The 18,797-nt window shown below is 33.3% G+C and overlaps 1 protein-coding gene across 4 annotated transcripts in view; it reads right to left on the reverse strand.

Moving 5' to 3' along the window:
- The window catches only part of LOC113518471 (kalirin), a 271,700-nt gene that overhangs the window by 39,344 nt on the left and 213,559 nt on the right, over positions 1 to 18,797 (reverse strand). For all 4 annotated transcript variants that reach the window (XR_008253032.1, XM_052896497.1, XM_052896496.1 and 1 more), the window contains exon 31: positions 18,487 to 18,562. Coding sequence is in view for 3 of the 4 variants with exons in the window: in XM_052896497.1 (XP_052752457.1) it covers positions 18,487 to 18,562 (76 nt within the window). In the remaining variant the exon portion in view is untranslated. The remainder of the gene's footprint in view (positions 1 to 18,486; positions 18,563 to 18,797) is intronic.

An 18,797-nucleotide genomic window follows, 5' to 3' on the forward strand; every position in this document is an offset into this window, starting at 1 on the left:
GATCATAAATAAATAACTACGATAATTAATCATATCAAATAATACTAGCTATATCTTGCCGTTTTGCCTGCACGAATCAGTACATAAAGTACCCTTAGTGCTAAGTTATGATATAACCTACCAGTGTCCCAAATTTCATTAAAATTCATCCCAACATTTTTGTATGAAAGTCTAACTAATAAACATGCATCCATACATCCATCGTTTCAAACTTTCGCATTTATAATATTAATAGTTAAATAAAAAAGCTTATACGAAATTTAAATCAATAGACTACCTCCTATTATATTACTATTATAGTCAATAAACGTTTGCGTATCATTCGATTATACCGGGTTCCATGATTTAATTGCTGAAGCGACTATCCGCTTAATTTACGGTCGACGGAGTTTAATTAATGGTCAATACTAACATTACCAGAGGGAGACTGTACAAAAGTCGTTTGCTTGAACACCTCTGTCGCACTCGTGTTTCTACCGTGAAGCAGTTGTGTTTGCATAGCTGTGTTTAAGTTTGAAGGGTGGGATATGACAGTCAATTTACAGGGTACAGAGGAATAACACCTGAGTCCTCAGGAATGGGGGGTTTCATGGGCGAAACAGTATACTCTGTTATGCCCATGATACTGCTCATGTCTATAAGCGACGGTTACCATTTTCTATCAGGTGGGCCGTCAGCTTATTTGCCATTCTCAGTCGCATAAAAAAATGCATATATTTGTGTAGTGTAACATATGTTGTAGTTTATCAAGTACCATTATAATATAAATATACAATGAATACTCGATATAATTAATTTAATCTCTATAATTTGATTTACTGTAATTTATTGTCACAAAGCGTATTACTGTATGCTTTGTATTATAATTAATAATTACATACTTGTAATAATTAGCCTTTAATCACTTTTATTCAATGAAAATGGAATACTATTCAGTCTGCATTATTGGTTTCCGCTAGTGGGCTTCCGATAAAGGATTCCATGTAGGCAAAGGTAATATCGGACATTGGACATTAATGATGGGAAAAAAGGTCATCGCCCATTTCGATATCGTCCATACCAGTCGTATATATTCGTTAGATAGATAGATAGATATTCTTTATTGTTTCCTCCAAAGGATTACAATAGCAAACTCATTATAGATACAAACAAATTACAAGAAATAATCACAGTGAGAAAACAAATGGGTGACCTTATCACTAAAAGCGATTTCTTCCAGGCAACCTTTGGATGGAGAGAAGTAATTATAAATATTTGAAATTAAATTAATTAATTAAATTAAATGATTGATTCTATAACTTAATTGGTCTAGTTTTAGATTATATAGATAGAGTGTCTCCACACAAATGCCCCGTTCATAACCTTTATTTAATATATTGTTTACTAGGCTAATATTATTGCTCGTACATGTTGCTATAATCACCCACACTTAATGCTATGCGATACGCTATATTACGCTTGCCGTGTGGTCCCGTCATAGAATAGGCCACCCCTTCTTTTCCCGTGGGTGTCGTAAAAGGCGACTAAGGGAACTTAATGGTCGAGGGATGGGCAGCAGCGTCCCTCCATAATCAAAGCCTAACGGTATTCGCCAATCTGCTTACCAAGCGTAACATCTACTGGCAAAATGCCGCAAAAGGGGGAGGATTATGTTCAGCAGTGAACAGATAATGGCTGATATGATGATGATGAATGCTATGTAATGATGAAGTCAAGTTGGTCCATTGTGATTAATTCGCTAAGAATTATCCACGACAATTTCCAAAGAGAGATCAATCTCGCGGGAGTGTATTGCTAGCAATGGGGCCACCGTCAATACACCGTAACTAACTAGCATAATTATCCATTTAAACAACATTTATCTAGATTTATAACGGTTGTTTAATAGTGTTTATGTCCTCCGAAACTTTTTTTTTTGATGGGTGTATATGGTATGGTAACCCCGCCTGCACTAACGGGATACGCTGACGGAGCACCAGTGAAGGGCGATAAATAAGAATAAAAACAGGCCAGTTAGCCCATCATGATGAATTCGTCAGGAATTAACCATGACAGTTTCCAGGGAGAACCGCGAGGAGGTCGACCTGGTTGGATATATTGCTAACAATGGAATTCTCAGTCTCCATTACTAACAATTCCTTTCCCCCCTCCGAAACTTATTTAATGGAATTAGTTTAACAGTATAATTTAAGTACACAGAACAGGGGCGCGGATGAAAAAATTATATACTAATAAAATGTAGATTAACATCAATAGAAGCACATTGACAGACCACATCGATTCTATAGTAAACCTATACCTATGAAATGAAATATGCAAACCACAATGACTCAATACGTGGCGGTCCAGACGCAGGCCCTGGTTACGGGGCCGTGTTGGATCAAGTCACATTACAATGACAGTGGCTGAGAGTGGCCCGCATTGCTACTGGAAAACTTGCAAATTACTAAAAAAAAAGTGTCTTCAACACTCTCCTTTGGCATATGACACTTGAAGAAACTATTAAAAAAATATGTTTTACACCCGTGTGTCTGCACTCTACACAGCTAGCTTTCAAAAACGATTAGAGTATTTAATCTATATTCGATTTAATCGAATAATTTTTAGACGAAATTTGTCAAGTTTTAGGTCAATTTTTAAAATTTGATCTAGGTTATTTTATTAACTGATACATGTAATAGATGGTTAAATACTTTTGTTTTATATAATTACAACACTATAGTACACAGAACACGCCTAAATTAATACAAATATAAGTACATTATATTTTTAAAGTGCGGAGATCGAACTGAAAATGTTTTTGGTTGATCGGAAGCTTGTCAAACATGCGAGATGCGATTTTCACCTGATACTACAATAATTAAGATATTGTTTGCACCTATACGATATACGATATTGTGACAACACCAGTCTGTACACTAATATAATCCCCCGGTTCCACCAAAATACACGTCTCAAAATATTGTTCTTTGCGAAATACATTTTGTAGGGGATTGACAAAATCGACTAGTATATTTTTTTTTCGCAAAGTGAGACTTTAACTGTGAACACACACAGCGGTAACGAGATATACAAAATAAATAAATAGGTATTTATTTATTACTGTAACGAGATATACCGTAGATAATGCATTGAAATTTTTTGAATTTGGATCGCGGATTGCGATAGTAGAAGGAAATTGTTCCACAAGAAATAGTTTTTTTTTTTAATATTCTAATGGCCGGATTAACTTACATGTATATTAGTTGAAATAGCTCGACTACTTTTGAGTTCTAAATGGTTCTGAAACTAGGCGAGCTTTCTCGACTGCAATACACATAAGTTAATCCGGTCGTTATTACATTTAAATTTATATTGCTTACGAAATTTTTAACAGTAAAACGACTGCTTCCGTTGTCAAAAAACTATTATAATATATAACCAATACAGAGTAAACATTAAAAATTAGTATAAACACTCTTTATATAAGTAAAATATCCAATATTGTACAGTTGTTGGAAACTCGGTGTAACGTTGATCAATTTTAGATCCAGAATCCAGATAACAAAAAATTAGGGTTGCGCAGTAAACACGCGAAGCGGAAGGTAACAAATGAGTTTTTAAAGGAATTATTCCACAAGAATGCCAACGTCTATATTATTTATGCAGCTTAGAATGACAAACAAGCGAACGGCCCATCCAATGGAAAGTAGTAACCGTTGCTAAGAAACATGAATAACGCTATGAACATAATAGAATATTCTGTAAATAATTTACAATTATGATTGTAAAAAGTACTTTTTAGATAGAAAAAAATATATAATTTATTTAGTGGCATACATAGACATTATAGCACCTAACAATAAAAACTAATTCTAGTCACAAAAAAAGAAAGGGAAGAAAAGAGAATGCTGAGTGATTTAAAGAATATTACAAAATATCCCCTTTATAAAACTCAAGCCTCGTACAAACCTATTTTAGCTATGAGACAGTTTTGTCACGTTTTATTAAAATGAAAATTTAACCCAAAAGAAAAAGACAAAACATTCTAATAACAGAAATATGTTCATAAATAGCGTTTAACGTCTTTATGAAAAAGCAGGCAAAATATTAACCGTACAATAAATAAGTCGATACTTTTGAATTTCAAAATGTCATGAGCATAAAAGACATTATTTTTAATTGTAATTATGTTTTATTTTTCTATTTACAATACACATCAATAATGATTTTAAAAAAAATTTAGAGAAGTGTAGAAAAAATCACAGTAAACAGTTGTTGCTATACTACAGAATAAACACTTTAATTCTACTGATTACAATGTTTGCTTTCGTTAAAGCCAAAATAATTTATTTGCATATTTTAGTTTAAAATAAATTATAAAATCAAAGGATCCGAAATTCACTTTCCTTAAATTTTTGGGTAGCAAACCCTTAGGCGTTCTGTCGTTTTCGCACTTGCCAGTTATAACCATCATTTCGCTATCAAGGGAGATTTAATAAAATCTTACCTAGAATCGATTTAAGATAGAATCAGTGTAGAAGGTCAAACTCAAGGCACACAAGTAATTTCTTTATAAATTTCAACAGCAGTGAATGTAAAGGAGACACGTAATTCTCTAATTAATTTATAAAAATTCAATGACTTCTTGAATCCGAAAGCTATAAATTAACTGAAGGGAATCTTTGCATTCGTTCTCACAAACTTTTGTATTTATTCTTTATGTTTACCTTGTACAACAGAATTGTACGATTATTCCGTAATAGAGAATAAAGCGAGATTAAACATCGGCAACAAGAGTAATTGCTTGGGGCTATGAAAAGGCGGGGTACAATGAGGTGTGTATAACAAAGTAAACATCATGGATATGTATCGAATAAAACTAGTAAGGGTCGATTGGCGTATTTATCTTAGCGTGGGGAGTGTCGGCCCTCGCCTTACCAAGGATCCGCCACCGCATTGCGGTCGCGGCGCCGGCAAAAAACACGTCTGTAATTCGCAAACGCGGGACGTACTCCGGACGTGTTGCGTAACGCACAAAACACACAAAACTTACTTCACAAAAACGACTTGGTTCCACATAACTGACTCCATGCACAGAGTTGTACGACATTACCGCTCGTTTACCACGATTATATTGCACACTCAAACGGCACGCAAACAAACGCTAGACAAATAGTGATATCAGATAAGACCGAAGAAACCAATAATTGAATCGACAAGGAGCGATATCAGTGAGATTACGACGATAATTGTCCCGTAATCTATCGATGCGTGGCCGCAACAAACTGAGCGCGTAGAGTGACCGCGACGCACGCGCAACGACAAGAGCCAAACTGTACAAGTATACTAAATATCTACTACGTGCGCACACACGTTATCCACTTACATACAGTTGCATTCATATGTAGATATGTTGATCATCGCCAACCTAAACCCAATCCCAATTATGTATTGTTTATCGCATACAAATAACAAGTGACTAATTGGAAAGTCATCGTATTTATAATAAATTAATATAATGTTGGTTTTTGGCGATCGTATATAAATAAATCAATAAGCTTATTAAATTTTAATAACTACATTTTAAAATTGAGAAACACATCTCCTTAGTTAATTAACATACTTTTTGGTTGTTCTTATTAAGAGCCAAATTTTTATTTGATAATTATTTTTTTTATTAAATATGTATCTTATACAACATCGTCATAGTTACAATTTTATTATATGTATACCTATAATAATATATTTTAACAAAACCACATATTATATATGTGGTTTTGTTAAAATTAATACAGGCAATAAATATAGTTCAATGATTTCCAATACAAGGATACAATAAAACACCGGAACGTCCGAGCGTAGATAACATATTGTTATGACACGTCTCAGAGGGGTTACTGGTGACTTTTGACGCAATTGAATAGGGATCTAATCGAAATCACATCTAATAGACGTCAAATGGACCCGCGGGAGGTGACGTCCATTTGACGTACGATTTCAATTTAACTCAATTCGTGTGCGTTAATTTACCGTATTTAACTGAATTTGGGAATGGAAAAACTAATCACGTTAAAATATTTACAAATCTAGATAATAATACATTTATTTTGTTTTTTTTTTATATATTTCAAATGATAGAAAAGAGTATAGGATATTTGAAAAAGTCCGGATTATCAAATTTCGCTTTCGAGACACGGCCTGAACGATTTTTAGGAAATGCCGTCAGTTTGCGGTTCTGTTGGCACATGCCCGATTGCTGCGGCGTGTCACGACAAGGGGTGTCAATAACACGTCCCGTATGATGGGGGATATATAGGTGTGTACAATGTTCCGGTTTTTGACAACCCTTACCAATATTAGAAACGCGAGAGTATGTAACGTTCAGGGTTCTGTACCAAAAAGGTACAATTGTACCCTTATAGTGCACTGCGACTTTATACTACCATCCGTGTTTTACAGGAGTATATTTTAACAACTATTAATGCTATCAATTTGACATTTAGCATACTTTTTGTTATGGTTGGCCGATACATATTGCAATAGAAATAACTGGAAAATCATTCCTTTTTTATAGGAAATCCAAAAGGCACTCAATATTTAAAAAATAACTCCAAATGGGGATCATATGAAAGGGCATCATTTGTACATTTTAAACCGTAGTTTTTGTATAAGGACAGATAAAATGTGACACTACCATGCATGGAGGCATGGTATTTGTCTCCGAAGTTTGCAAAATGAAAAATCTAAAATAATGACCGTTTATCAAGGTATAAGAGAATATAACGGGAAGAATAGAACAATGTTTTTAATTGCCACAGTTTTTGAGAACAAAAAGGACCCCAAAAAACCCAGGTCATTTTAACTTGTGTAATATTATACCAATATATTTACATAATAAGCTAATATACATATAGTCCGAATATTTTTTTGTGTAGAGCTTTTCTAAAATAAATTATTTTATGTACGGACCCTTCGGCAAGTGAGTTCAACTCACACTTGACACACTCACATTTTTTTTCATGCTAGCTGATATGACAGACGTTCAAATTCCATTTCATTTACTCGAGTCCTGGGTTCGATCCCCTGATACAAACATTTATATTCATGAGATGTCTGCTTGTATTTGTCTAAATTTTTTCTATATATAATACTTATGCATTTAAAAAAAAATGTACAATGACTGCTTACTTTTGAACTAGATGGCGTTGCATGATATATCCGTTAGTATGTATATATATTATGTTATCATAAATACCTTATTGGGAATCTAATGGATATTTACAAAACATATCCAAATCCGTTCAGCCGTTCTCAAGAGATGTGCTTACGGCGTACCGACGAGCGGCAGTTTTATTTGATTTAAAAGAGTTTTATTACAGTTATCGGATAATAAAACCCTTTTTGGGTTTAAGCATAACTTACTAAACATTATTATATAGCATGGGGTGAACCCACCGCCGCCTTAAAGGGTTATTTAGGTGTATTAACGATATTATCATCAAAGAGTAAATTGATTTAGTCTCCTGTCATTAGAAAGAGCGTCTAACAGTTACCAAGTGTACTCTTTCAATTTATATGGATACGTGACCAGGATTTGGCCTTTTGTATTGTTTTTCCTACTACAGCAGAAAGGCCAGACGGCCTACTATGAAATGTTTTCCAAAATTTCGTGAACAAACGATACACAATATTGATGATAAAATTACATAATATTTACTGTTTAAAAACATTAAAATGTTAAAATATCGTTTCTTACGGTTGTCATGATAGGATTTACGACGAACGAAATGTTAAGCTCCATTTAATGGGCCGATGTCGGTATGAACAAAAACACGAAGTCCGTAAATTTGATATTTCATTTCATGGTAAAACCCCCCTGCCTGTTCTGTAACACTAATAGATTATCGTGATGATATGTGATTATTATTCCCTCTATATCACAGCGATCTCGAATGTGTTATGAGTCGTGTATATAGACTCACAATCATCATCTTTATTTCTTTACACTTTATTGCACAAGTTACAAAAATAAGGAATACAGAAAGTAATTAACATGAAATAATGATTATTCAGGGATGGGTAGCAGTGTCTCTCTTAAAACATCTCCAAAACCTAACTGCAGTTGCAAATCCGCCTGCCAAATGAAGTAACTACTGGCAAAGCCCCCCTAGAGAGAAGCTTATGTTCAGCAGTGAACAGTTAAAAACTTATCATCAATCGATCAATCGAATCATTATTCGTTCTTCATTATTCATATTTCTTCTAAAAGAGTTCTTTGAATTAATTAATAGAGGAGTCAAAGTTTAAGTGGTTTGAGACAACAGTCCATGTATATCCCATATACATTAAGTTTCATATACACAACAATCATCATTATATTATTATTTTACATATTATTTTACACATTATTTTACAATTTACAAAAATAACGATTACACTAAATAATTCCTTAATTATTTACTGTATTCTTTATTTTTTAAAGTGAATTATTGATGTGATCAAGCCTTCTCATTGTAATTATTTTATAAAACAGGGAAAGGCAGAAACAGTGATTGTTGCGCCTACTCCTGGGAATACCACGACAACGGAGGAATACATCTGTCTGGTACTATCCCTATGATAATACACAATGACGTTCGATGCACATTATCAAGGCATTTGAATATAAAAGATAACCATAATTATAGATAATATAGTAACACATATTATAATACCATTTTTGAATAGACGTATAAATTTACTATAATAGGTGTAAGGGTCCTAAACTAACTCGAGGATCTACCATTTTTTTTATTGGCACACCAGAGAAGCGAATCCACAAACATAAGACAAAGTACGCCTAACATGCCACGGAGTTAACCAAAAACAAACATTATATTAATTTATTACTGAATAAGATGAATAATTTACAGATTTAACAATATAGAAGGATAGACGATAGATACTCTTCATTGTTTCCTCCAAAATATTTACAGTAGCAAACTTATTATACATACAAAAAATTACAAGATATGATCAGTGAGAAAATAATGAGTAATATAAGAAAATATATAAATTATAATACATTATTTTATATTAAATGCAATATATATTTTTTTATTATAATTAACAATTTGATAGGAAGGTAAGAATAAACATAATACACACATCGTAGACACTTATCGAAAAACCTTGAAAGTGTCATACACTTTGTAATTTAATTAATTATTTATCTTTTGATTAAATAAAACATAGATATAAAAATGTACTGTCATAATATTATAATCAATACGTATCTGTCCGATATCTTTTAATGTAATTTACCGAATCTGAATTAATACCTTTAAGGTAGGTATCGTAGTGAAAACGTAAAAAAGTAATCTCTTATAATTTCCTTTTTACGTCACTCCTATCGGGCCCCTTGCAGGTACAGCCTCGTTCACACTGCTTTAATATATAATCAAGTAGAGTAACGAGTAGCTTGACAGAAGTGGACAAACAGTAATAGTGGGACAGTTATTGTATTAAAACTGTGCTCTCGTAGAAAAAATAAAATACAATTATTATATAAATTTTAAAATTGTTATATCAAATATATGTCGCCCATGTGTTTGAACCAACAAGAAGTAAACGATTTTGGTAAAAAAAAAGAATTTTCTAAATTACAAAAATGTTTAATTAAGAATATCCTGATTATCTAGTGACAAAAAAAAAACACATTGTTTGTACATTAAAAATGGCGGGAATATCGTAAAATACAAAGAAGGACGTACGTTGAAAGTTTATGAGCGCAGAGCGACTGCAAAGCTCAGTGGTACGGATACGTTATAAACACCTCGTGAAAGTAATATTTTATTCAAGCAACGAATACGAGTATTTCACAACTAAACACTTAGAGGATTTATGTCGTAAGACGTTGACTACGTTTGTATTGCCTATCAAAATTTAAATATAACCAAACAAATTTGTTTTGCTGTAATTACTTTCCTAATTTAAATAACGCAGTCATAGTGTAATAAAACGATAATTATAAAATTATTATACTATAAGTGAAATACTGTAATACGATAAAAAAAATATTCCCCAACAAAAAACAAACAGCAAAACGGTGTTAAAAAAAAGAGTTTCTCAAACAGACTGCTTGTTATTTCTTAACACATTTGATAATTCTTATTCTAAGAAATAGTATCCCATGATGTCATGTTAATTCAGCCAACATTGAAGTTTGTTTTATTGGGAATGAAATCATAAATTATTTATGAAATTGCTCTGCTGAACTGTTATTGTACAATCAAAGGTGACGCAAAGTGGGTCTCACGTATAATATAAATTCGATTCCTTGGTCTCTTTGAATTCAAAAAGTGTGTCAAAGTTTTTATTAACAGCGTTATAATATTACAGTACGAGAAGAAAGAAAAGCGCACGCGTACATTTTCTTTAATAGTAAAATAAAATTTAGTCACAAGTGTCAGTGTGACAAAGAAAATTGACTTCCAGTATTTATATAGAAACAGTAGAGTGTGCCCAAAATTTTTGGGAAATTTGGAGTCAGTACTGACGCCAGTGTAGCACTATCTACTCGTATTTACATAATGATAGTAGCAAGTTAGCACAGCACTGTCCTGTCTATAATTTAGAACCAGTAACTAACCTAATATAAACTTACACTTAATATCGAATCTACGTGTAAATTAATATTTATATTATTGTCTTTTTTTGTTTTGTTTTGTAAATGCAATTAGTTGTCAATAAAGCATTCTTTCTTATTAAATATATATATATATATATATATATATATATATATATATATATATATATATACACGAGTAGCCGGAGACCTTTACCTGATTTTTTTTTTATAAATTTTAGTATTAAAATAGAATCGATTTGTAAGAAAACGGTACATAAAAATTAATATTAAAAATTTACCTTTATAGTACTTGACATCATCATCTTCACTAATATATAAACGAGAAAGTGAGTTTGTTTGTTACCTTGTATACATCGTTTTAACTGATCACTATGAAATTTAGTATACAGGCAATGTGCAGTTCACACCTTTTTAGAGTACATTTTTAAATTTTGTATTTATATTTTCTTTTTCGATATCTGATAATGTCATGATTCAATTATTATATTTTTCTCTACCACTAGCAGCGACCGTCTTATTATTTCGTAAAAATATACAGTCCTTTTTCAAGAGCATATCTCTCGTTAAAAGACACTATGGGATAGAGGATATACGCTACTTTCACATATTCTGGTCATTCGTACAAAGTCGCGGATAAAAGCTTATGTAATATACTAGATACAGTAATAATATAATAACAGTATAGTGTGGGGAAAGGGAATTGTTAGTGAAGGGTTCTATTAAGAGTCTATTGCTAACAATACACCCTATTAGGTCGACCTCCACGCAGTTCCTCCTGAAAACCATTGTGGTTAATCCTTTATGAATTCTTCACGATGGGCTAACTGACCTGCTTTCATCTTCACCTTTCATCTATCACTGGTGCCCCGCCAGTGTATACCAATAGCGCAGGTGGGGTTACCATTCCATTTCCACCAATTAAAAAATAATAATAGTATCGTAATAAGTAGATGTGAAAGTGGCTCAATTTGTTTGTTTGTCGCTTTTTATATATCACCTTAAAGGCTTGACTAATCATAATGAATTTTGGTATACACGTACTGTAAGAGATGGAGAAGGTTATAAGGCTACTTTTTTACCGGTCAGTAAACATATCCCGGGTAAAAGCTAGTTATTTCATATGTATTACATGTTACTAACTGGTGACTATGTAGTTACGAATAGCTCGTAGTACAACTCTGTATTATAGAGAAACAATTAGTAATCGATTCTAAAAATTCTTATACTAATAATAAAAGTTACATTACCCGAGAGTAATATAAATGATATTTCCCAAAGAAATACCCATGAGAATGGGAACTAACGGGGTTCGCGTCGAAGCAATAGACTTCAGTTATAGAGAAATAGAGGAAATATAATTCAAGGTAACGTATATATTTTGTATATTTATACTAACATTATAAAGAGGAATGATTTGATTTTTGTATGTTTGTTTGTATTGGATAAACTCTTAAAACTACTCAATTTATTATAAAAAAAATTCCATCTAATACGAGGTTTGTCCGGAAAGTACGTATAAAAGTTTTTTAAAAATTTTATTTTACAATTATTCAGGTAAATCAATTTTATCCCCTTCAAAGTACTCCCCCTGTGACATAATGCACTTGTGCCAACGCCGTTTCCACTGTGAGAAGGCTCCTTGAAAGTCCTCTGGTTGTAGGTTTCTCAGCTGCCCCGTCGTAGCTTTTTTTATCTCATTTATGTCCCCCAAATGCCGCCCCCGAAGTACCAATTTGGTTTTGGGAACAAGAAGAAGTCACACGGGGCCAAATCCGGCGAATAGGGGGTGTTCGGTCACCGTAATGGAATTTTTACTCAAAAACTCACGGACAACAAGAGAGGTGTGGGCAGGGGCATTGTCGTGGTGAAGAATCCAACGCCCCTCTCGCGCCAATTCTGGACGAACTCGTGCCACACGAGCTTTGAGGCGTCTGAGCACATCGACGTAGAATTTTCCATCAACTGTCTGGCCTGGAGGGACGAATTCTTGATGGACAATCCCCCGAACATCGAAAAAAACAATCAACATTGTCTTGACATTTGAGCGGGATTTTCTTGATTTTTTTGTTCGTGGTTCCCCGGATGTCTTCCACTCTTTGCTTTCACGGCCATTCTTGCCGAGTTTCGAGAGAAACTTGATTACGACGCGCTGCTCTTCAACGGAAGCGGGCTCCATGCCGACGGGGTTTCGTTAAGAGGTAACTTCACAGATGGCGTGACAAGCCAGTTCGCACCGCACGGCGGTCAGACCAGAACTGAAGCATTGTTAGGGACATAAGGAAGGGGTCCTGCGCTTACCTGGCCTCCCCACTCCTCTTTCTCGCATTCCAGAACACTTTTATACGAACTTTCCGGACAGACCTCGTAAAAGCTGCATTATCAACAAGTAGCAGCGACTATATACTGTTTTTAAAAAAATTTAGGTAGCTACGACAATTACAATAATATACCCCAAAATATCAGACATATATCTTATAAAGCTAATATAATCTACCCGTGTAATGCCGGGGCGAATCGCTAGTACATATTTATATCAGAAAATGTATTACAAGATAAGAAGCAAATCATCCAAAAAAACCAATCATCAACCATTAAGTAGCGGAGTAACAATCATTAAATAACACGATGGAGAATTTGATATAAGTCATTATATAATTGCATTTTAATACCCCATTGTAAACAGAATGTGGCCCCTCCTAATAGTATGTAATTATAGTTTGATACAAGAAACGCATTAGTCAATTATCAATAATATTCATAGCTCATATCACAAAATGTTTGTTACATAAACTTATCAATCTTCAATTTTATTAAGAAAACCCTCGATAAAGACACTTTATTAGCGTAAGCAATTCTCATTTATGACATAAATCACTGATATCATTTCATTATTATTTTAATAATCTTAAAATTCATTTAAATTAAATCCTTTATATATTTCTTAAACGGATTCCATTATTCAAAATTGTATGACAACACCGACAGAGATACGGTGGAAAATTCATTAGTACAAATTAAATTAATCCTCAAATATCACAATAAACTTCGAAATTAATTCGAGCAAATGATGGCTCCGCAACTTTTGTTAAATCCAAATTGGGTCACTGATTTTTTTGGAAACCACTGGTTGTAGACACAACACTTTATATTTTCACTATACCATTGCCAACATATAGACACATCAACACTTTTTTTTATTTCACTCCTGACTGTCCTATTTTTCTTTCTATACAAAAAAGAAATCCATTTTGTAATCCAAATGTGTAATGATACAAATATGCATACACCTTAATCTAATATTTACTGATTAAATATAAAAAAAAAACGTTTCAAAATACATCGTAAATGCAGTAAATTTATTTATTTTTACATAAAAATGAGCAATTGCACTGTCAAAAGTGAAATAAATTAATAGAAAGACTGTAGAGACCTGATAAAACGTATACAGCCGCAGCGACTGCGCGTGTAGTCGTCCTGCATAGCTGCGCGCACGCACTACCGCCGGTGACTGACTTACACTATCACTACAATTCACGTAATGCCCGCAAAGGATAAAAGATGACTAATGAAGACAACGGAATGGCTCCCTCAAGATAACGCCGTTATTTTTTTAAGGATTTTACGAGTGCTTAAATAAATCATGAGCTCATCGCTTAATATTGTGTTTTAAAAACGTAGCTACAAGATTCTTCTATTATTGAATGTTATAAGACTTTTTTTAAACAAATTGAAATGCCAAACAAGGTGATAGTTTACCTGATAGAAAGTGGTAATTGTCGCCTATGAACATGAAACGAAACACAGATACGTCAAAATACATTGCAATGCCCGTGATACCTTTTATACATAGCCATTCCTGAGAACTAATATGTTGCAATACCTTGCAATTTAACTGATATGCCCCATCCTTCCGAAATACAACACGGAAGCACACAGCTGTTTGGTGGCATAAATATGAGTGGGATAGAGATGCAGTTTTCATTTGGCAAATTAAAAATAATCAACGCACCTGCGCTGTAGAAAATCAAATTTTACTTTGGACACTTTTTCAAACATGTAACATGGATGATTCATTAATGTAAATAACCGATATAGTTTGAAGGGTCTGCAAACTGATATGGCAATGGCCCGACCGCATAGTTAGATAATCATAACAGGTAAGGAAGAAACATTGTTAAGTGACGATCCCGTGCAAGCAAGTACAGAATAAGAGGAACAATGAGAGAGACAGATAAATATTTCAAAAGTATTGAAGGGAGCCAATTCAAAAATATCTAAATCAGTTGTGATGATTGTAAAACATATCCAGATTGGTACGAGTATCATCAAATTCTCTCTTTGAATTGTTTTATTATATAATTAAATGACATTTCTTCCATGCTCTAAACCATTTTTTGTGATCTGATCACAGATATGTATGGAATCGTCACTTTCTTTGGCACATACAGAGCAACAAGAATAAGCAAAACTGTATTAATACCAAATTATCTACAATGAAAGTGATGGTATTTACTTTCAACTCGATTACGGTTTATTTTGGCAAGGGAACTGTTTTTGTAGATGTAAAGCTAATCCTAGATAAATCAAGAGTTTAATACGCCGAGAATATGACATCATTTATTATAATATAATTAAAATATTTACCTAAATATGATGAGATCGTGAATCGTAAACTCTTTGTTTAGGTTTAAAATAATTTTATTTTCTCATACAAAACATTTATTTAAAATGTGATACAAATATAGTTATTAAACGTAGTATTACATTATTTTATCTATCTCTGCAGCTAAAGTTACAGTTCACGTACAAATTTTTTTTTTTTTATTTATACACATTTACGTTATTACATTATTTTGAATCGAATGTGGAAACAGCAGGACCTCTTCTAATAATTTAGTTTTTTTTTTCTTATAATTGGTACGTGCATTAACAAAATGTATTTCAACACAATGAACTTATTAATGCACGAACCAATTATAGGAAAAAAACCTTTTCGTGTAGTTGCACGTTAGACTGAACAGAATTAGTAGAGATATTTTTAACAAGTATACAAGTACAGTAAGTATAAAGTTGTATAAGAGTAGTTTTCTTTGTATAAACATATGTGTTTGCGGTGATGACAGTTACATTAAACTTTAATTATTTTATGTCCTACATAAAGGAGTTAGTGGCCGTGTGGTTCCGGCATAGAATAGGCCACCCCTTCATTTACCGTGGGTGTCGTAAGAGACGACTTAGGGACGGCGAGTAATGGGCAGCAGCGTCCCTCTTAAAACATCTCTAAAGCCTAACTGCAATTGCCAATCCGCCTGACAAACGTGGCAACTACTGGCAAAATCCCCCAAGGGGAGACTTATGTTCAGCAGTGGATGATGAGGAAGGCTGATGTGACGATGATGAAATTAATTACATTTGGTTTGGCAGCTGACCTCCATTTTACTATATTATTTTGATAATACATAATAAACCATTCAGGTTACCTGATTAATTAAACTATTTAATGTATACAGAATTCCCTACATTTAGGGTCATATTACATTATTGAATTGTAACATCATAGCCTACATGTTATTCAGTTATGATGTACACAGAGTATAACTCTTAGGGGCATATTATTAGATTACAATATTGCACAAGGACACCCAAAAACAAATGGAATACTATGAGAAAGACGACATGGCTGAAAAGGGAATAAATGTTGAGGAGCGCAAATAGAAGTGAAAAAAAAAAACTATTACGATGATTTTAAACAGATATGGGACAAATACAGGCAGATGATGGCAATAGAAACTAAAACTATATTTTTTTTAATTTTTGTGTGTATGATTCTTCGAGCATCACGTAAAAAACGGACCAAATTAAATACAGTATTCACAGTTCAGCTATCCTTTTAGATGTAATAACAGTATACACTGTTATGTCCATGATACTGCTCATGTCTATAGGCGACGGTTACCACTTTCCATCAGGTCGGCCGTCAGCTTGTTTGCCATTCTAAGTTGTATAAAAAAAAAATAACTTAAAATCAGGTATATGTTTTATCTTAACACGCCATCTTGACATGGTAACATTTTCCAAAATCCAAGCATACAAAATTGCGAGCAAAAGCTAGCCTTCAACACAATGCTATAAGGGTGGTGAATATATAGATATATCGAATTAGAATTAGTTGTACCCGTGAACTTCGACCACATATTGAAGCCGCTTTCTGTTTTTGGCATATTGCCCACGCTCCGGTAGCTATATCACTATGCTTCGAACCAGAGGGCCTACCATGAAATGTTTTCCGAAATTTCGGAGCCAAACGAAACACAAATTTGTTAAAATATCAATACTTTGGACTTTTATGATAGGATGTATGACGAACGAAACGTTAAACTCCATTTATTGGTCCGATTTTGGTATAAACAAAAACACGAAATTCGAGTCCGAAATTTCGGAATTTCATTTCATGGTAGACCCGCTGATACCAAGTGTAACATAATTCTGTGATTTAGTATCATCAACTTTGGCTTAGTTTATAAAGAAAATCACATTAATTAGCTTCTTTCCATGTTACTGCACGGTAATGTAATGGACGAGAGGCAGATTGGAACATTCAAAGGTGTTTAAACACTTACCCTTTGTGTAATGACTAAATACGAATACAATAGGTAGCCCCCTTTCATCACCAGGATATTGAAAGGGTTGTCAAGGGAACTAGCGTTGTATAATAAGGCGCCTGTCCAACAGGTAATAATGGCTAATATTCTCTCAATGCATCAAACGACAGATTTCTGAAGACACTCTTTGAAATTCAATACCATTACTACTTTCTGCGCGAGGGTGGCGCCCTCTGATGCCAAGACAAATTTCTTTCACATGACTGTCGAGAAAAGGAGAATGTTTATCCGGGTGTATGCAGCAATCTATTATGTATGTGTGCATATGTATCCGGATGTCCAACTCGACTTGTAGCCAGAACGGCCAAACGAATTTCCATAAATAATTTGGTTAGATTTTATCTTAAGAATGCTCAATAGATTTATTACAATATTTATAAATGACTACAGAGAAACATCAAACGTATAATAAAAAATAAATTAATGAGTAGATAACAGTATACATCTAGATGACGCTTCGAGTATTAAAAAAACGTCCTATAAAACAATCGGTCAACAAACAACTTTGGCTGTCGCGAAAAATATAAAAAATAAACCACATAATTTTTCATATTGCAAGTAATTCGATTCAAAATTCCTCAAAATAAGATATTTTTTTTTCAAAATGGATATTAGCATGGAAAAATATTTAATATATTTCTCATATTATATAAATAAACATAATGTAAACAGATACTGTATGCAATATATATACATGTATTAATCAAAATGGAGGCCACATTCAATGATTCTGCCGATGATTCAATATATATTTCAAAACTATTCTCAGATATCGATCAAAGTAATCGGAGAACACGAGCATCATTTTCGTTCTATCTTCCTCGTCATTCAAATATAGACAATACAATATTATTATGTATTGTTTTTATTTCTCTACTTAATCCTTACAGTTCTCATTCCTTCAACTTATCGAGTAATAAATATACAATCTAGTAAGTATCCCTATTCCCGCAGACTAGAATAAAAAGTTGGGTTGTTTATCAAAAAGCGTTTGTAGTGAGTCACTCCATCTAAATGCATATGATCTACCAGGAAAACAGTTTATATATATTAAGTACTCGAGTGAAAGCTCTTGAGCATAGTAAATGTCTTGAGATTCGCGTGAGGTATAAGTGTAAATAGTACATCTATGTGACAGTCTGAGACGCCTCATAAAAAAGGAAACACTTTACGCTTTATTGAATAATATATAACGTACTAGTACCAACTTACCCGCTAAATCCACGGCGCTGCTTTCCCGGACTGGCGACATTGACTGCTGTTCCTCCGGGATCAGAATTCGAAGCTTCTGTAAAAGAAATTGTCCATTAAATTCTCACTAATACGAGTATTATGTGAAAATGGGTTTGTTTACTTCCTTTTGACACTTTAATGGCATAACCAAACGTTATGCAAACTCGCATTTGTTTTGATACACGAGTATATCTGTACTAATATTTTAAAGAGGAAAGATTTTTATTTTAGTACTTTTGTTCGTAATAGATAAACTTACAAACTACTTAACCGATTTTAAAAACTCTTTC

The sequence above is a fragment of the Galleria mellonella genome, unplaced genomic scaffold (genome assembly GCF_026898425.1).
Source record: "Galleria mellonella isolate WM207_F2 unplaced genomic scaffold, CSIRO_AGI_GalMel_v1 utg33, whole genome shotgun sequence".
Classification (NCBI taxonomy): domain Eukaryota; kingdom Metazoa; phylum Arthropoda; class Insecta; order Lepidoptera; family Pyralidae; genus Galleria; species Galleria mellonella.